The sequence below is a fragment of the Ovis aries genome, chromosome 22 (assembly GCF_016772045.2).
Source record: "Ovis aries strain OAR_USU_Benz2616 breed Rambouillet chromosome 22, ARS-UI_Ramb_v3.0, whole genome shotgun sequence".
NCBI classification, from domain to species: domain Eukaryota; kingdom Metazoa; phylum Chordata; class Mammalia; order Artiodactyla; family Bovidae; genus Ovis; species Ovis aries.
Window position 1 is genome coordinate 14,484,742 of NC_056075.1, and position 21,010 is coordinate 14,505,751.

General features: G+C 41.3%; 2 protein-coding genes and 1 non-coding gene across 12 annotated transcripts in view; 2 read left to right on the top strand and 1 right to left on the bottom strand.

Moving 5' to 3' along the window:
* The window catches only part of MYOF (myoferlin), a 177,935-nt gene that overhangs the window by 72,167 nt on the left and 84,758 nt on the right, over positions 1-21,010 (bottom strand). For 6 of the 10 annotated variants that reach the window (XM_060405018.1, XM_004020038.5, XM_012102564.4 and 3 more), the window contains 4 exons: positions 19,554-19,636; positions 16,552-16,590; positions 14,411-14,535; positions 11,572-11,688 (listed from right to left, as the gene is read on the bottom strand). In XM_060405018.1, coding sequence (XP_060261001.1) covers positions 11,572-11,688; positions 14,411-14,535; positions 16,552-16,590; positions 19,554-19,636 — 364 coding nt within the window. The remainder of the gene's footprint in view (positions 1-11,571; positions 11,689-14,410; positions 14,536-16,551; positions 16,591-19,553; positions 19,637-21,010) is intronic. The other 4 variants (XM_060405019.1, XM_004020039.5, XM_012102565.4 and 1 more) reach the window with 1 other exon arrangement.
* Positions 2,607-4,360, top strand: LOC105601979 (elongation factor 1-alpha 1). The gene has a single exon (XM_042238656.2). It carries the CDS (start codon positions 2,674-2,676, stop codon positions 4,060-4,062), a length of 1,389 nt encoding a protein of 462 aa, XP_042094590.1. The 5' UTR covers positions 2,607-2,673; the 3' UTR covers positions 4,063-4,360.
* Positions 9,073-9,145, top strand: TRNAE-UUC (transfer RNA glutamic acid (anticodon UUC)). The gene has a single exon. It is a non-coding gene; the product is annotated as a tRNA-Glu (tRNA).

Consider the following 21,010-nt stretch of genomic DNA (forward strand, 5'->3'; position numbering starts at 1 on the left):
GTAACCACATTGGCTGTGTGCTCCACTGGCAAATCTGTGGGACCTACAAATGATAATATTCGAATTGCTTGACAAATTTCTCAACATAGCAAGTTTTGTTCAAAAACCTCTAAAGACGGAACTCCCAGTTCCGTAGTCCTTTGAGTTTTGGAGGTCACATATCTTACTTTGACAAATGGTGACTTTTTTATTGTTGCACTTTTTTCCCTATTAGTTACTTCTCTACCAATTTGTGTACCACCATCTAAGTAGCAGAATAGTGACAACTTTCACTTCTAAAAAGCTAGTAAAAATTATTTCATGCCTGAAGGATATTTATGAACTGATTTTCCTTCCCTTGTTTTTCATTCATACCATGCATGACCTTAATTCTGTAAAATGAATCACCATCATGGGTGGGTCTTCTGCCTAGTATGATGCAAGAATGCAGAAATTCATTTGCAGAAGTACTTAACCAACTATTTTTAAAACTTAAAAAAAAATTATGGTAAAACACGCATAATGCAATTCAATATCTTAACTATTTTTAAGTGCACAGTTCCATGGCGTTGAGTACATTCACACTGTTGCGCTACCATCACCACCATCCAGCTACAAGAACTTTTTCATCTTACAAATCAAACTCTATCCTTTCAATATTAATCTCCCATTTCTACCTACTTTCTGTCTCTGTGAGCTTAACAACTCTGGAGTACTTCATGTAAGTGGAATCAAACAGTATTTGTCCTTTCATGACTGGTTTATTTCACTTGGCATAATGTCTTCAAGGTTTAGCCATGGTGTAGCATGTATCAGAATTCCCTTCCTTTTTAAGGCTGAATAATACTTCATTGTATTGTTGAATGATAAGCTGAGACATATTTAAAAACTGAAGTGTTTATGTGAGCAAACACTGATTGGAATTGGCAACAAAAACCGGAATTGCTTACGAGCCCTCCAGGACAGGAGGGAAAACTTTTTACAAAGCACAGCAGAAGGAAGACAAGGAGATTATTTGATTAGCTGTAGCTTAAGTGGTTGCATTATTTGGGAAAGCCCACTTGCATATTTCTGGTTTGTTGTCCTTTGATTTCTTAATCTCGAAATATTGCCAAACCTCAGTTTTGGTTGCTTAATGTAGGTTGACAAGACATCAGAGCCTCCTTGTTTCATGCTTTAGTCACTAAGTCGTGTCCAACTCTTGCGACCCCATGGACTATAGCCTGCCAGGCTCCTCTGTCCATGGGATTCTCCAGGCAAGGATACTGGAGTGGGTTGCTGTTTCCTTCTCCAGGGGATCTTCCCGATCCAGGAATCGAACCTGGGTCTCTTACATTACAGGAAGATTCTTTACAGACTGAGTTATAAGGGAAGTCCTAGCCTCCTTGTTTAATTAATAAAATAGTATGTATATACCACATTTTGTTCATCCATTCATAAATTTATGAATTCATGGATGCTTCCACCCTTCAGCTACTGTGAATAATACTGCTATCCATATCCACTTGAGCTCCTGCTTTTGATTCTTTTGAGTATATAACCGGCAGTGAATTCCTGGATCATATGGGCTTCCCTGGTAGCTCAGCTGGTAAAGAATCCACCTGAAATGCAGGAGACCCCGGTTCAATTGCTGGGTCAGGAATATCCCCTCGAGAAGGGATAGGCTACCCACTCCAGTATTCCTGGGCTTCCCTAGTGGTTCAGCTGGTAAAGAATACGCCTGCAATGCGGGAGACCTGGGTTTGATCCCTGAATTGGAAAGATCCCCTGGAGGAGGGTATAGCAACCCACTCCAGTATCCTTGCCTGGAGAATCCCCATGGACAAGGGAGCCTGGTGCGCTAGTCCATGGGGTCACGGAGTTGGCCATGACTGAGCGACTAAGCTCGGCACAGCACATGGTAATTCTATTTTACACTTCTTGAGCACCATTTTGAAAACATCTGACAGTGACTGCAGTTTGCTGTCTGAAAGAAACTTGGGTAGACTGGTCAAGATGGCAGAGAAGTAGGCCATGACGCTCACCTCCCACAGATATTATCAAAAATGCAGCTACATGTAGAACAGTTCCAACAGAGTATCTACTGAATGCTGGCAGATCTCAGACCTCTGCCCCCACGTAACCAGGCAGGACAAAGGAAAAAAGGGGAAAATAGAAGAAAGTAAGAAGGGAATCAGGAGGGGAACGTGCCAACAATGGGAGAAAGTCTCTTCAGCAACTGTTGGTGCTGGGAAAGCTGGACAGCTGCATGTAAATTGATAAAGCTGGAACACACCCTCTCATCATACACAAAAATAAACTTAAAATGGCTTAACGACTTACACATAAGACATAACACTATAAAACTAGGAGAAATCACAGGCAAAACATTCTCTGACATAAATCATACTAGTGTTTTCTTAGCAATGCATTCAGTCTCCCAAGGATACAAAAATGAACAAATGGGACCTAATCAAACTTAAAAGCTTTTGCACAGCAAAAGAAACCACAAAAACAGAAAAATAAAAAAATAAGCTATAGGAGAAAATATCTGCAAATGATGCAATCAATAAGGGCTTAATTTCCAAAATACAAACATATCATACAACATGACTACAATAAACAACCCAATACAAAAATGGGCAGACCTTTTTCGCAACGGGTTTGCCGCCAGGACACAGGTGTCGTGAAAACCACCGTTAAACCTAAGCCAAAATGGGAAAGGAGAAGACCCACATCAACATCGTTGTCATTGGGCACGTAGATTCAGGGAAGTCTACCACGACTGGCCATCTGATCTACAAATGTGGCGGGATCGACAAGAGAACAATTGAAAAGTTCGAGAAGGAGGCTGCCGAGATGGGAAAGGGCTCCTTCAAATATGCCTGGGTCTTGGACAAACTGAAAGCTGAACGTGAGCGTGGTATTACCATTGATATCTCCCTGTGGAAGTTTGAGACCAGCAAGTACTATGTTACCATCATTGATGCCCCAGGACACAGAGACTTCATCAAAAACATGATTACAGGCACATCCCAGGCTGACTGTGCTGTCCTGATTGTTGCTGCTGGTGTTGGTGAATTTGAAGCCGGTATCTCCAAGAACGGGCAGACCCGTGAGCATGCCCTTCTGGCTTACACCCTGGGTGTGAAACAACTAATTGTTGGCGTTAACAAAATGGATTCTACTGAGCCACCGTATAGCCAGAAGAGATACGAGGAAATTGTTAAGGAAGTCAGCACCTACATTAAGAAAATTGGCTACAACCCCGACACAGTAGCATTTGTGCCAATTTCTGGCTGGAATGGTGACAACATGCTGGAGCCAAGTGCTAATATGCCATGGTTCAAGGGATGGAAAGTCACCCGTAAGGACGGCAATGCCAGTGGAACCACCCTGCTTGAAGCTCTGGATTGCATCCTGCCACCAACTCGCCCAACTGACAAACCCTTGCGTTTGCCTCTCCAGGATGTCTATAAAATTGGTGGTATTGGTACTGTACCTGTGGGTCGTGTGGAGACTGGTGTTCTCAAACCTGGCATGGTGGTCACCTTTGCTCCAGTCAATGTAACAACTGAGGTGAAGTCCGTAGAAATGCACCATGAAGCATTGAGTGAAGCCCTTCCTGGGGACAATGTGGGCTTCAATGTCAAGAACGTGTCTGTCAAAGATGTCCGTCGTGGCAATGTGGCTGGTGACAGCAAAAATGATCCACCCATGGAAGCTGCTGGCTTCACAGCTCAGGTGATTATTTTGAACCATCCAGGCCAAATCAGTGCTGGATATGCACCTGTGCTGGATTGTCACACAGCTCACATTGCTTGCAAGTTTGCTGAGCTGAAGGAGAAGATTGATCGTCGTTCTGGGAAAAAGCTGGAAGATGGCCCTAAATTCTTGAAATCTGGTGATGCTGCCATCGTTGATATGGTTCCTGGCAAGCCTATGTGTGTCGAGAGCTTTTCTGATTATCCTCCCCTGGGCCGTTTTGCTGTGCGTGACATGAGACAGACAGTCGCTGTGGGTGTCATCAAAGCAGTGGACAAGAAGGCAGCTGGAGCTGGCAAGGTCACCAAGTCTGCCCAGAAAGCTCAGAAGGCTAAATGAATATTATCCCCAATACCTGCCACCCCAGTCTTAATCAGTGGTGGAAGAACGGTCTCAGAACTGTTTGTCTCAATTGGCCATTTAAGTTTAATAGTAAAAGACTGGTTAATGATAACAATGCATCGTAAAACCTTCAGAAGGAAAGGAGAATGTTTTTGTGGACCATATGTTTTGTGTGTGGCAGTTTAAGTTATTAGTTTTTAAAATCAGTACTTTTTAATGAAAACAACTTGACCAAAAATCTGTCACAGAATTTGAGACCCATTAAAAAAAAGTTTAATGAGAAAAAAAAAAAAAATGGGCAGAAGACCTAGACATTTCTCCAAAGAATAAAAATGGAAGGGAAAAAAAAAAAATACAACTGGCCAATGAGAACATGAAAAGACACTCACCATCACTAATTATTAGAGAAATGCAAATCAAAACTGCAGTGAGGCACTACCCTACAATGGTCAGAGTGGCCATCAATAAAACTCTACAAATAACAAATGCTGGAGAGGATGTGGAGAAATGGACCCCCTTACATTGTTTGTGGGACTCTAAGTTGGTACAGCCACTATGGAAAACAATATGGAGGTTCCTTATAAAACTAAAAATAGAATTATCATATGATTCCACAATCCTGCTCTTGGGCAGATATCTAGAAAAAACCCACATTCAAAAAGATACATGCACCCCTATGTTCCCAGAAGCACTGTTCACAATAGTCAGGACATGGAAACAACCTAAATGTCCATCAACAGAGGAATGGATAAGGGAGATGTGGTCTACACTTACAATGGAAGAGTACTCGGCCATGAAAAGGAGTGAAACTGGGTCATTTGTAGAGATGTGAATGAACCTACAGACTGTCAGAGAGAGAAGTAAGTCAGAAAGAGAAAAACAAATACTATATAATGTCACTTATATGTCCAATGTAAAATAGGACACAAATGAACCTATCTACAAAACACAGACTCGTGGACATAGAGAATAGACTGTGGTTACCAAGGGGCAAGAGGGTTGGGGGCGGAATGGAGTGGAAGGGGGAGGTCAGCAGATGTAAGCTCTTACACACGGGCTGCATAAACAGCATAAATATATGTCCTACGGTATAGCACAGAGAATTACAATCAGTATCCTATGATAAACCATAATGGAAAATAATATTTTTAAAAAGAATGTATATAAATATATGCATAAATGAATCACTCTGCGGTACATAGGTAATTAGACAACATTATAAATCAACTATACTTTCAGAAAACAAAACAAAAAACCCTTGGGACATCCCACTATTACAAAACCTCCATTTTGGTTAACGAAAGTTTTGACATGGCATACCTGAAACATCCCAAAGTATTTCATTAGAAACCCCTCTGAGTCTCAGACTTTTCTGAAAGCCTTTCTAAAACATTGGTTTGCAACCTTAGCTACATATTGAAAGACATCTGAAGAGCTTTAAATTACACTTATAGCTGGGCCCCATCTTCTGGCGCTTATGCTTTAGAAACTTCTCTACCTTAGTCCACTTTCACTTTGGTAGAGAGGGGATTGGAAGACTTTTGTCACTTGTCAGGAGTTTCCTTAAATACCTACAACTAAGTCCCCTGAAAAATCTATGGTTCCAAAGTGCTGTGGAAATTCCAGGTTTGGTTTAAATTGCATGAAAATTAAAAGTAGGAAGTTATTTGTATTAGTCAGACCTTATATATATACAGCATGACTTGTTCTTTGTAAACCATCTAGGATCCTATCAGAGAAGGGAAGGAACAAAAATATGAAACATAATTTGGGGCCTACGTCAGGGCCCAGAAAGAATGATCAGTATTTAAGCTGGAGCCACCTGTTACTGCTCTAGCTTAAATAGACGGGGAAAAAAATGTAAACAGTGATAGACTTTATTTTCTTAGGCTCCAAAACCATTGTGGATGGTGACTACAGCCATGAAATAAAAAAAGACACTTGCACCTTGGAAGAAAAGCTATGACAAACCTAAACAGCATATTAAAAAGCAGAGACATCACTTTGCCAACAAAGGTCCATATAGTCAAAGCTATGGTTTTTCCCATAGTCATGTATGGATATGAGATTCGGACCATAAAGAAGGCTGAGCACTGAAGAATTGATGCTTTCAAACTTTGGTGTTGGAGAAGACTCTTGAGAGTCCCTTGGACTGTAAGGAGATCAAACCAGTTAACTCAACCCTAAAGGAAATCAATCCTGAATATTCATTGGAAGGACTGATGCTGAAGCTCCAATACTTTGGCCACCTGATGCAAAAAACTGACTCATTGGAAAAGACTAATACTGAGAAAGACTGAGGGCATGAGGAGAAGGGATGACAGAGGAGGAGAGGGTTGGATGGCAACATTGACTCAATGGACATGAGTTTGAGCAAACTCAAGGAGATAGAGAAGGACAGCGAAGCCTGTTGTGCTGCAGTCCATGGGGTCATGAAGAGTCGGATATAACTGAACAACAATAACTTGTTACTGCAGAGAAAAGAGTAGTTATATGGGGAGGTACTGCAAAGAGGTGGGGATACCACCTCTGGTCCAGCTGGCTCTGCCCTGCACATCTCTCGTGGCCAGGATTCCATTAGCTCTCTCTGGATTTTTCTGTGCAGAACTCACAGTCGCCTACAGAACCCTGATAGGATCCTCACCCTGGAGGGTCTGAGCGCTAAGACAATAACGGGGCTTTCTGGCCATCAGAACTCATAACACAGCAAGTTCTCACTGTGAGCAAGATTCCTGGGCCACTGTGCAAGTCAGAGTCCATGAGGGGTGCCCAGACCATCTGCTCACCTGCCCAGAGCCCTGGGGTCCTGGAGGAATAGTGAGGCTGAGAATTCTCTCCTTCCCCCTGTCTTTTCCCACTTCCCCTGTGCTCTTGGAGCACAAAGAGGTGTAAGGAGTAACCAGCAACAGTTTAGACCAGTCTGTAAGCCTCAGCTTCTGTTCCCTGTCCTTAGTAGCCTTGAGGAAAAACCTTCTATAACAGGGCAAGTTGAAGAACATAAATTATAGTCTATTGACTATCTCCTGATGGGTGTTTAACTTTGCAGGGCCTTCAGGCTTTCTGATTATCCATGATCAGTGCGAGCCAGTCCTGTCTGACTCTTCGTGACCCCATAACTGCAGCATGCCAGGCTTTCCTGTCCTTCAGTATCTCCTAGAGTTTGTTGAAACTCATGTTCACTGAGTTGGTGAGAACATCCAACCATCTGATCCTCTGTTGTCCCCTTCTCCTCCTGTCTTCAATCTTTCCCAGCATCAGGGTCTTTTCAAAGGGACGAAAGGGACTCTCAAGAACTATAAGGTACAGTTTTAGAAGTAAATTTGGGGAAGGGGATGATTCTGTCAAGCAGAATACCTGATAAGAGGGAGAAAGTTAACAAGCTCTTAAAAGTGGCTGTGGTCCCAGGAGGCATGGGACATTAAAGGACACAGACAAGGAGACTGTGCCAAGAAAACGGACAGCTTGCCACCTTTGATCTAAAGGAGATAATGGATGAATCGCAACATACTTACTCAAGCAATACTTATTGACACTTAACGTGAGCCAGACCGATGGGAGAGCTAAGGCTGAGGATGCAACAGCTGATCTTTTACCTGCCTGATTGCCTAGGAAAATACCCAGGCTACATCCTCCTACTTATCCTTGTAGGGTCTCTTGACCAAGCCCATCTGGAGCACCACGTCACCTTCTGCTCTAGAAAGATGGGAAACCGGGATTTTTGGCACCTGAATAGGAAAAACTCACGCTTCCTCCTGTGTGTCTCCTTTACTCTCACACCACAATCACACAGTTAATACTTCTGATGCCAGATGTGCGTGCTCTGCACTAAATCGCTTCAGTCATGTCCGACTCTCTGTGATCCTATGTACTATAGCCTGCCAGGCTGCTCTGTCCATGGGATTCTCCAAGCAAGAATACAGGAGTAGGTTGCCATGGCCCCCTCCAGGAGATCTTCCCAGCCCAGGGATTGAACCCAGGTCTTCTGCACTACAGGTGGATTTTTCCCATCTGAGCCACCAGGGAAGCCCACTTACTGGATATGAGTTAATATAAAAGGATACGAAAAAGGATACAGAGGAACATCGAGATAGAAGAGAGGCACAGGGCAAGGTTTGTGGGAAGGAGCTCTCCTTGAACACACCACTCTCCCAGCACTTCCATGAGTTCATCGACCCATTAGCTCCCCAAACCCTGTACTCTGGGGATTTTATTGAGGCTTCATACTGTAGGCATGATCAATGATTAACTCAATTTCTAGCCCCTCTCTGAAGGATGTGGAGGGGGTCAGGCTGAAAGTTCCAAGCTACTAATGATGGCTTGGTGAGCAGCCCCCATTCAGGAGCCCACCAAGGCAACGCATTAGAACGAAAGACTTTATCACCCAGGAAAGCCAACAGATTTAGGAACTCTATGTCAGGAACCAGAATCAAAGATCACGTATGAGAAAAAGATGCTCACAAGTGCTCTTATCACTTAGGAAACCACAAAGGTTTTAGGAGTTCTGTGTCAGGAACCAGAGACAAATACATATTATATTATTCCAGGGGTTCCCTGGTAGCTCAGACAGCAAAGAATCTACCTGCAATGCAGGAGGCCCGGGTTTGATCCCTGAGTCAGAAAGTTCCCCTGGAGAAGGAAATGGCAACCCGTCCAGTATTCTTGCCTAGAGAATTCCATGGACAGAGGAGCCTGGTGGGCTATAATCTATGGACATGACTGAGTGAATAACGCTTATTTCACAGGGACCAAGTTGCCCTTTTGATGAAGCCTCTTCAACTCAACCAGAAAGTTTCATTACTTGTAAATGAATCGCAAGATCTCTTTAAGTGTGACAAACATCATGATTACATTCTAGGCTGAGCACTGTCATGAAAGCATCCTCCCAGCAGTTGCACAGATCTGCTCATCTCACTCTCTTTCTGGGTTCCTGGTAGCTTGAAGAGTGAGTGTATCCTTGGAATCTCGGCTCCTCTCCTGCTTTTTAATACTGTTGGGATTTGGGGGACTTCCCTGGTAGTCCAGTGGTTAAGACTCTGCACTTTCACTTCAGGGGACCCAGGTTTAATCCCTGGTCAGGGAACTAAGATCCTGCATTCCTCGAGGTATAACCAAAAATAAATAAATAAATAAATAAAAATCTAAAAAAAGCAAAAACAAAACTCAGGTGACTAGGCATAAAACATACTCCCATAATTTGGGAGTTTTAAATATTTTGGGGATTTGGGTTCGTGTTGTTCATTTTTATTACATTTATGTAATATTTTATTTATTTATTTAAAATATAAATAAATATTTATTTATAAAAAATTATAAAAAATTTTGTGAGCTGGGGAGGGAGTTGGATGGGGTGGTGTGTGTGTTAAGTGTTAGTCCCTTATTATTTATTTAATAATAATTAAATTATTGTTTAATTATCATTATTTATTTAATAATAATTAAATTACTATTTAATTAAATCCGGGTCTCCTGCAGTGGAGGCAGATCCTTTACCATCTGAGTCATCAGGGAATGGGTGGTGGAACCCAGCAGAGAGAGGCCTGAAGGGGGGAGGGTGGGCATCAATGAGCTGGCTGCTCTGAGAAACAACTCAGATTTCTAGAACATGTACGGACCAACCCACAATTCTTAGAAATAGTTGGAGAAGAGATGGCATATATATATGTATGTTATCTACACACACACACACACACACACACACACACACACACACACACACACACACATAATGGAGTATTACTCAGGCACAAGAAGGAAGAAAATTCTCTATTTGCCTAATAACATGGATGAACCTTGAGGGCATTATGCTAAGTGAGATAGTCAGACTGAGAAAGACAAACACTGCGTGATATCACATATATGTAGAATCTAAAATGCTGAACTCATAGAAGCAGAGAGTAGAATGGTCGTTACCAGGGGCTGGGAGAATTGAGGAGGTCAAAGGGTACAGAGCTGCATTTAGAAGATGAGTAAGTTCTGGAGATCTAATGCACAGCATTGTAATCATAGTCAATAATACTACATTATATACTTCAAAATTGCTAAGAGACTAGATCTTAAATGTTCTCACCACAAAATATGATAATTCTATGACATGAGAGAATTAGCTGTGTTAGCTAACAGTAAAGTGGTATCATACTGAATGTATGGGCTTCACAGGGGGCACTAAATGCATTAAATCAGCACACTGTACATCTTAAACCCCCATGTTATATGTTAGATAATATTTTTAAAGTTCAAAACCAAAAAAGTAGACTACCATGATTTATCAAAAAAAAAAAAAAAACCAGCAACAGTCAAAATAATGGTATAGAATGTACTAGAAACAATTCAGTGAGTAACAGAGACAGGGTTAATTTAACATTGAGCTATCCATCACACATGCTAACAAATCTGTACTGCACATGTCAATTAGTTTACAAGGGAAAATTGACCATTTAATTGTTTCATGATGAGAATGTTCTTCTTTTGTATTTATTGCCTTGAATTAATTACACTATTTTACTAGGAAAAAAAAATCACATCTGTGGCTCTCTGTCTTACGAATCATGGGTGTTATGCATAAGTGTCTCCATACTGGGGAAGGAGCTGATTTATAGAAAGAAAAAGAAATAAGGACTGGGTACTTCCCCAGTGGTCTAGTTGCTAAGACTCTGCGCTCCTAACGTACGGGACTTGGTTTCACCCCTGGCCAGGGAACTAGATCCCACATATTGCAAATAAAGATCCCACATACCATAACTAATACAACCCACCAGCTGCAACTAAGACCCAGCACAGCCACCGAAAATAAATGAATATTAAAAAAACAAGGACCTATTGTATAGCACAGGGAACTATACTCAATATTTTTATAATAACCTATAAGGGAAAAGAACCTGAAAAAAGAATATATATAACTGAATCCCTGTGCTAGACTCCTGAAACTAACACAGCATTGTAAATCAAACATACTCCAATAAAAAAATTTGTTTTAAAGAAAAAAGGAAAAATAAAGAGCTGGAAAGGTGAGCTGAAGACTTCCTGTCTTTGAGAAGGACTGGGGGCTCAATTAATGCCCACTGTAACGTGGGCATTAATATAAACATGCCCTCACATGCTAGGAAGCCCGAGATATGACAGTTACTTCTGAAGATGAAGTGACTTTTAATGGCTGCTGTACCATCTGGAATGGCTCTTGTGACCACGTCCCCATGACACACCCAAGCCCAGTTAGCCAACAAGCCATTCTGTATGGGGGGTATCACTGCACTTGCCAGCTTGCAGCAGGGAATTAACATCTCAAAGATAAAGCAAGTCTCATCACCCCCATAGGCTGTGATAGACAGACCAAGAGGGTGTTGAGGGGCTCTTGCTATGACTCCCCTCTCTCACCTCTGCCACAGCTGACCCTCCAGTCCCTGGACGTCCCCTTCAGACCCACTGACTCAGGCAGGCCAACACTAGCCCTCCACCACCCACTCTCTCCAGTATCCTTTCCATACCACATATACACGCACCAACATTTACCTCAACAACCAGCAGGTCATCATTCGAAATGGACTCAAGCCTTTTATCTGGTGGTGTCTTTTCAAGTAAAGTGCTTAATTCAACCAAGATTCTGCCTCTGTAGGCAACTCCTTCCCCCTGAAAGGCAACAGTGCAGGATTATTTTTCCAGGCATGAACAACAGTCAAAAGCTCTCTCTAGTGGGCTAACCTAGATACAACTTCAAATTTCTCCTTCCCAAAATGAACCAGTCAGTAACTCTCTCAGCTGGTCTTTGTTATCTGAGAGAAGAACCAATGACTTCAGGAAGGATCCCAAAGAGAGCCAGGGTAGTCAGGGCTAAAAGGGATTTTAGTCATGGCTGGGGGGCCAGAGGCTTTCAAGCCATGCTTAGATCTGGAAGGGGTTCCCAGCGGCTGAGGCGGGGGTGGAAGGGGCTTGAAATCTCCCTCACTCTACTTCAGGTCTGCATTTGTCTGCATTAACTTGGCTCCTTTTCTCAGAATAGGGAGGCAGCCATGTTGGCAATCAGCGCAAGTCTCAGAGGAGCCATGAAATAAAAGAGGAAGATGTTCTGGGTGTGGTGGAGTGTGAGGATGAATTGCAGATACTCCTCCCAACATAGTCAGCAGTGTCAGCAGCAGAACCCTCTGGAGAGAAGGGAAGGCTTCCACCTCCACTGCCAGCCCTCCACCCCACCTTCACCCCCCAGGGCTTTCTCTCTACCCTAGTTCCCTTCTTGGGCTTTGGCAGCTAACTAAAAGACAGTACTTGGGCTTTTAATGTGGTGGAAAGACCACCTCCCACCTCTGGGCCTCCACGTCTTCATCTAGAAAATGAAGAGGTTGGATCACATCAGGGATAGCAATATCAAGCATGTCACTTTCAATCTTTCAGCAAATTCCTAGAATATGTCATTCGACAGAATTCTGAGATAGCACATTTGCTTTTTGGAAAGAGCCAACATTGATTACTGACATCTGCCCTAAGCCTAGGAAGGGGGAATGGGCATGCTCAGTTCAGTCACTCAGTCATGTCCGACTCTTTGCAACCCATGAATTGCAGCATGCCAGACCTCCCTGTCCATCACCAACTCCCAGAGTCCACCCAAACCCACATCCATCGAGTTGGTGATGCCATCCAACCATCTCATCCTCTGTCGTCCCCTTCCCCTGCCTTCAATCTTTCCCAGCATCAGGGTCTTTTCCAATGAGTTAGTTCTTTGCATCAGGTGGCCAAAGTATTGGACTTTCAGCTTCAACATCAGTCCTTCCAATGAACAACCAGGACTGATCTCCTTTAGAATGGACTGGTTGGATCTCCTTGCAGTCCAAGGGACTCTCAAGAGTCTTCTCCAACAAAAGCATCAATTCTTCAGCACTCAGCTTTCTTCACAGTCCAACTCTCACATCCATATATGACCACTGGAAAAACCATAGCCTTGACTAGACAGACCTTAATCAGCAAAGTAATGTCTCTGGTTTTGAATATGCTATCTAGGTTGGTCATAACTTTACTTCCAAGGAGTAAGTGTCTTTTAATTTCATGGCTGCAATTATCATCTGCAATGATTTTGGAGCCCCCCAAAATAAAGTCTGACACTGTTTCCACTGTTTCCCCATCTAGTTGCCATGAAGTGATGGGACCAGATGCCATGATCTTCGTTTTCTGAATGAAGTTGAGCTTTAAGTCAACTTTTTCACTCTCCTCTTTCACTTTCATCAAGAGGCTCTTTAGTTCTTCTTCACTTTCTGCCATAAGGATGGTGTCATCTGCATATCTGAGGTTATTGATATTTCTCCTGGCAATCTTGATTCCAGCTTGTGCTTCCTCCAGTCCAGCGTTTCTCATGATGTACTCTGCAAAGAAGTTAAATAAACAGGGTGACAATATACAGCCTTGATATACTCCTTTTCCTATTTGGAACCAGTCTGTTGTTCCATGTCCAGTTCTAACTGTTGCTTCCTGACCTGCATACAGGTTTCTCAAGAGGCAGGTCAGGTGGTCTGGTATTCCCATCTCTTTTAGAATTTTCCACAGTTTATTGTGATCCACACAGTCAAAGGCTTTGGCATAGTCAATAAAGCAGAAATAGATCTTTTCTGGAACTCTCTTGCTCTTTCCATGATCCAGCGGATGTTGGCAATTTGATCTCTGGTTCCTCTGCCTTTTCTAAAACCAGCTTGGACATCTGGAAGTTCACAGTTCATGTATTGCTAAAGCCTGAGTTGGAGAATTTTGAGCATTACTTTACTAGCAAGTGAGATGAGTGCAGTTGTGCAGCAGTTTGAGCATTCTTTGGCATTGCCTTTCTTAGTGACTGGAATGAAAACTGACCTTTCCCAGTCCTGTGGCCACTGCTGAGTTTTCCAAATTTGCTGGCACTTTGAGTGCAGCACTTTCACAGCATCATCTTTTAGGATTTGAAACAGCTCCATGGGAATTCCATCACCTGCACCAGCTGTGTTCGTAGTGATGCTTCCTACGGCCATGCTATGCATTTGCAATTGCCATGTGAAATGGATCCTTTCCTACCTTGGATTCTAAGACTTGAGGAACATGAGATTTCCATTCTTCAACACTTAATCAGGGACTTCCCTGGTGGTCCAGCGGTTAAGACACCTTGTTTCTACTGCAGGGAACGTAGGTTCAATCCCCAGTCAGGGAACTAAGATCCCACATGCCATGAGGTCAAAAAATAGAAAACAAAACCAAAACCAAGAAACAACCACAAAAAACACTTTATTGGTCATCTGGTGGGCCTCTGAGGGTAGGGAGGTATGAGACTTAATCATAACCATTAGAAAAAGAAATCTGGAATCAGTGTTCATTAATAACACACCTTAATTGAAGAACTAACCTTTCCAGAATTTAGCTCATCATAGGGATCTGGGAATCCTGTGTACTCTCTGGGGCTTCCATAAAGGTTCAGATAACAAGGTCCAAAAGTTGGAACAAAGCCCACCTCTGTTTCTCCTGTATTCACTGAGAGATAACATCATGATTAGTATTTTAGGCTTTTAACACCATTCTGTTGAAATAAATATTAGTTATTAGTTAGCTGGGTGAGACAGTTTTCCTCCATTTTGTGTTAGTTATATTAGTGCAAATTGTAAACCCTTGTGAGACTTGCCATATTTCTATCTTATCACTATAAAACACTAAATAAAAAACATTGGGGGGTTAGTTCAGGTAAACATAAAGATGGTACTATTCAAATGAAAGAAGTTGATCTTCACATTTTTTGCAAGTTTATAATTGGCAATTGTAGCAAGCATGTCACTGACAACTGGGATAGAGTATACTGTTTCGGGAAGTCATTTAAATGACATCAGATTAATTTTATTTGTTCCTCCAAAATATCATTTAGTCTCAAGTAGTTAGTATGATGGCAGGTGATTTTAAAAATACAAGACATTTAAAATTTTTATATATAACAGTGAACTTTCTGCCTATGGTTATGGCCCTATGACATTCATAAGCAGTGTGAAATCTCCATTCATGACATTCTATCTCTGATGAGGATCCAATATGCTTCTTATTTCTGCTACCTGGTCTCAGCAAGACTACTCCCCAATGAAGGGCACTGCAGGCAATGTAAGAAATAATGGAGTCAAAGAGAGACTGCAGGCGAAGACAGAGAAATACAAGAGCTGCCTTCAGCCATCCGAATGGCTCCCATATGGAGGAGGGATGGACTTGATTCCAATAAGCAGAGGAAGGACCACTATCAGGAACTACAAGGAGGCCACCTTTGGTTTAGTCAATGTAAGGATGATCTTTCTATGAATTAGTAGTGTCACATAATGGGACAGATTATACTGGGAGCAGAGGAAATATTAAGGCCAAGAGTTGTATTTTATCTTTCAGGATATGGTCAAAACTCTTCCCCTGTGGATGAGAGGTTGACCGGATCAACTCTATGGCCCTTTCCAACCCTATGCTTAAAACTAAGGCAGAAGGATAAATGTCAAGTAGCGGGTGAGCAGAGTACCTACTCATAAACAGTTGAGCAAACTGTATACACTTGTAGTTAGCAATCTTTTTCACCTTTTTGAGGCTCTTTTGCATTTTGGACTTCTATTAAGTTATCACTTTATATTTCAATTTTTAAACTTTAAATAGCTGCTATGTCTGTGAGAACACTATAAATTCCTTTGGTGGGTGGGTAAGAATCAAATGTGTTTTATTCTGAATCCTTAAACGCCTAGTCCTAGTTCTGTCTTGGAGTACTACCACATAAATATTTTTTGATTGGTTGAATGAAGTGTCATCAAATCTGCCAAGTTTGTTACACATTTGTTAAAGACCACTTTAATAGTCATAAAAAGTATGACTGTAAGATAGTGAAGTTGGATTTTTAAAAACATGAGAATGAGGCATTGTGTCAATAATATAAAGGCAGATGATAATACCTTAATTTTGCAGTTTGCAAGCTTTCTTACATGCAATCCCTTTTTTCCCCTCTCACTACAACCTTGGGTGGTTAGAATGGCAGGGAGCATCATGTGTTTTTTGTTTTTTGTTTTTTTTGAAAGAAGGCAAATTTCTTAAATCACAAAGTCTTCATCTATTAGGGAAACAACATCTGCTGTAAGAGGGTTGTAAGGTCAAGTGTGAGCACATTGAGCAAACTTGCAAAGAATGGCAAATGTGCAAACCAAGGACGTGCTCTGATCCCACAGAGTTGGAAGATGACTGTTCAAGGTACAAAGTGGAAAAAAAAAATGTTATACAATTATTACAGTGAAGCCAGGATGATATATATCTAGGTGAAAACACGAGGCATGTAGCAAAGCCCAGTTAGCCCATTTGCTTAAACTCAGCTTTGCAGGACAACCATGCAACAGCAATACAGAAATTGTTACTCTAACACAACTATATTCAAGACAATAAAATGCAAGTTAAAAAAAAAGTGCTAAAGCAATCAGTTGGTAAGTTCTTAATAAGATAATAATAAACAGAAAGATCTAGAAGATAGCAAAATTACAAAGCATAAACCTGTATACGATGCAGCCCCAGATCCCGAGGATGAGAAATCTACGTAGTAAAAATACCATTGGTTAAACAATAAGAGAAACACAGGCATTATAAAAGAGACACTGAAAAAGTTAATCAAATCCAACAATAGGTAAGCGGTTTAGCAACACCAGGAAAATCCCAAATCCAGACTCAAATCACATGACCCTGTTTTCATTTATACAAATATCACCACCAGTTAAATACAAAATGGCTCAAGACTGTGACACCCGGTAGCACAGCCACACAGGAAATAGCCCAGCCTCATCAGCCCCGAAGCAGTGAAGCATCTGAGTGCCAGCTTCCCACCATCAAAGGAGGCCTGGGGAAGTTACCAACATTCCATAGTTTTAATAAAGCATTTACGTGTCTCGTCTCTGACTTAGCTAGGACTAAGACCAGACAACCCAAGTTAATTTAGTAGAAGGCTGTGTAAACAAAGGCCTATAGATGCCAGTACGTTATCCTGTTTCTTTGCAGGGAATGGCTACTGCTCACTGTTACTCTGAGACCCTGTCAGAGACTGTCTTGCAGGGCCTGCAGTGAAAGAAGGCCTCAGAGACAGAGGCTGGCACTGCTTGTAACAATTCATTTGTAGTTCTTCTGGATATTACCACCATATCACTAAGAAAAATGTGTATTCTGTTATTTCTTGGATAATTATTTTTAGGTGATATTTAATGACTTCCTGCTAATGATAAGTGAGTTACAGTGATTTTTACACTTCCTCCCAGAAGAGTTTATAGCATGATTTAAATTATTCTATTGGTTGCCTTTGACCAATAAATTCCGTCTAATCTTTAACCAGTTTTTGTCTACCCAATAATTTAATCTAACCTTTAAAAAAATTTTAATTGGAGGATAATTGCTTTATAATATTGTGTTAGTTTCTGCCATACATCAACATGAATCGGCCATAAGTAAATACATGTCCCCTCCCTCCTCCCTCCCCTCTCCTACCCCATCCCACTCCTCTAGGTTGTCATAGAGCACCAGGTTTGAGCTCCCTTCGTCTACAGAAAATCCCCACTGTCTATTTTACATATAGTAATGTATATGTTTCAATGTTTTCTTTCAATTCATCCCTCCCTCTCTTTCTCCCACTGTGTCCACAAGTCTGCTCTCAATGTCTACATCTCCACTGCTGCTCTGTACATAGGTTCATCCGTACCATCTTTCTAGATTCCATACATATGTGTTAATATGTGATATTTTTCTCTTTCTGACTTTACTCTGTATAATAGGCTCTAGGTTCACCCACCTCATTAGAACTGACTCGAATGTGTTCCTTTATACGCTTGAGTAATATTCCGTTGTGTGTATGCACCAGAGTTTCTTTATCCACTCATCTGTCTAATCTAACCTTTACATCTGGATCCTTCACTTGATACGAAGTTAATAGCATGCCCACCCTCTCCAACCTTCCACTTCTTTTCACTTCTAAGCTCTATCTTCTGTACTTTTACATTGTAAGAGGTGATATTCACCTTCTCTTTAGAGAAGTTTAACAAAGTTTAACAAAAATATTTTAGAAACAATTAATAGTGCTCACATTCTAACAACCACAGAAGTATTCTCTGCAGAGAAAAGAATTGTAATTACACTTCTTTTGTACAGGTCCAGCAACATGGTCCCCTAGGCCACTTAGCAGACAATGCTTAGATGGACTCTCCGTCTCACCTTCTACCAGTTGCTTAAAATAATGCTATACCTGACTCTATATTGGGACTATTATCTTCTTGGTTCAACTCTTTATTTCTCTCAGAATTTCTAATGCCTTTTTCTTCTTCTTGAGAAAGAAAATCTATATCTTTTTCACCAAGTCTCTATTATATTTCAGATTCTTATTCATATTATCTATTGCTTGGTTTACAGTATCTTTTTTAAAAACCTATAATGCAGGAAACCTGGGTTCGATCCCTGGGTCAGGATGATCCCCTGGAGGAGAAGGGCATGGCAACTCACTCCAATATTCTTGCCTGGAGAATCCTCATGGACAGAGGAGTCTGGTGGGCTATAGTCCACGGGGTCACAAAGAGTTGGATATGACTGAGTGACTAAGAACGTAAAGTCCTCTCTTAAACAAGATGAGGATGAGAGAAATCTTAAGTTTTCCAAAACAAAAATTTGCCTCAGATTTTCTCATTTTAGTCAATGTGTTTAAGCAAGTGATACTTACAGGAATTTTTGTTATTTTATTTTAGTAATGAACAATAAGCTGCTGATGATAGTAATGGGTTAACACTAAATTTTTGTGACCATCTTAATTTATTCCTTCATTCCCTATTACTGTTTCACTCATATGCACAGAACCAGAATACCAGGTATAGGCAATTAGTTCTCAATGCATAAAACAACAAAAAGAAAAGTATATTGGTCATCAATGCTTGTTAGCATAAAATGTATGAAAACGAAATACACAATATCTAGAGTGGAGATTACATGGTTCAAATGCCATCTGACCTCACTCCTGCCAAGGAAGTCTGCAGAGAAGGGAATGTTATTATATGTATGGGTGGACTGATGTCAATGCCACTTGAAAAAAAAAAGAAAAGGGGTGCTCTGTATATTGACACTCAAAAATCTGTAAAACACCTACTGGGAAAGTTTTTGGATTGAAGTAAGAAAGTTAAAAATTTTAAACTCAAATAACTGATGTCTTGTCTTGGTCACTCATTCGTGTCCGACTCTTTGTGACCCCATGGACTGCAGCCCGCCAGGCTCCTCTGTCCATAGGGACCCTCCAGGCAAGAATACTGGAATGGGTTGCCATTTCCTTCTCCACAAATAATTGATAGTTACCCCAATTATTAATTACTAATCTACTATTTTGCTGATCACCATCAAAACATCACTGAAATGGTTCACTAGACTCATCACATTTGGCTTTTAAGAAACCAGCTCTGTTGCCGGGTGGCTACCCAGTTCATTCCCTCTCCAGAAGTTCTCCGCCCTGTCTCATTCCTGCCCCCTGTGTGACTCACCTTCCACTTCCCCACCAGAGGCAGCAATTTTAGAGAGGTGCAGGTACGTTGTTCCAACAACATCATTTTTGGTAAGACGGTCCCTGTGTTAAAAGAACAGGTTAAGACCTCCACCTATGAAGACAGATCTCTGTTTCAACAAAGGATCTGGAAAAGACCCTAGATCTCAGAAATCACCCTGTCCAATGGGCCTCCAGTTTCACTGCACTTTAAAATCACTTGGAAACCCCCACTGCTCCCCTGGCCCCCACCCTGCACCACCTCTAATTTCCTATTGAAGCTTTTGACTCAGTGAAAGCAGAGATGAAGAACAAGAGTTTGCATTTATAACAAGTATATATCCCAACTGATTCTTACACAGATGGCCCTCCAACAACCCTCTGAGAAATGCTGATCTAACCAGACAACTAATTTCGGCTGGAAACAGATTTTTACAGAGGCCCAGGAATTTGCCTACGGTCACATTCAATACTGTTGTCATGAAGTGAATGGGTCAATTATAGGCAAATAACATGATGAGGGTAATAAAAATCTCACTACACAGAATAAGTGTTTGTATCTTATGTTATCATGTTCATACTGATTACTATGATGGTTTAAAAATTACAACAGGCTTTTCTAAGGGTCCCTCATGGGGGAAAAATTCCCTTTCAATTCAATCCAATTCAAATATTTCTTGATTATCTACTGTGTGACTTCATTTACTTGTCTCTAACCTAAATCTTATCTATGTTGTTAGGTAAGTTTGCTCACTGTAAGTACATACAACTTTGTTTATCTGTCTGTATCTTAAGAGAGTTCGTAAGCCTAACTCGTGAAGTGGTCTCTGGCTGGGCACACAGTGAGTGTAACAAACAGGTTTATATCAATAACATCTTCTGCTTAATTCCTTCTCTTTATTCCATCTAGTGTCATGCTCACTCTGAAGTTTAGAACTCCACAGGAGGGAGGAAAGTTTGACTCAGTATTTTGAGGAAAGATTATACTATAGTATGTTATTATCTATTATAGCAATACTATGTAATATATATTATATGGTTTAATAAAATTAGGTTACAGAAAGTGACTAATTAACAACAGTATACATGAGGAAAAAAATTATTATTTGGGGGTTATTAAGCCACATGTGTGGAGCTTGCATCCTCTCAGTCCATCCAGAAGGGTCTAGACTACATTTCAAGAATCCTTAGCTTTCCCTTAGTTGTGCAAACACCTACAGGGTATATAATGAAGATCTGGAACCAAGGATTCCTCAGTTAAATAGGGTCTCTCTGCACATCTGAATCTACCACTGCTTTGGAGAGGGCCAACTAGATCAGGGGAAAACCCACATCTGCCGTGACCATGAGCGACTCTAGGATGACTCAGCCAGCGATCCTCCCACTGTGGCATCAGCAGGCTAGAGTGGTCATCTGAGCTATATAGGGCCCAAACTCACACTCTGGTGAGTTCTGGAG

Bases quoted from the DNA above. Each gene is read 5' to 3' on its own strand.
- LOC105601979 (XM_042238656.2), top strand. From the start codon at position 2,674: ATGGGAAAGGAGAAGACCCACATCAACATCGTTGTCATTGGGCACGTA.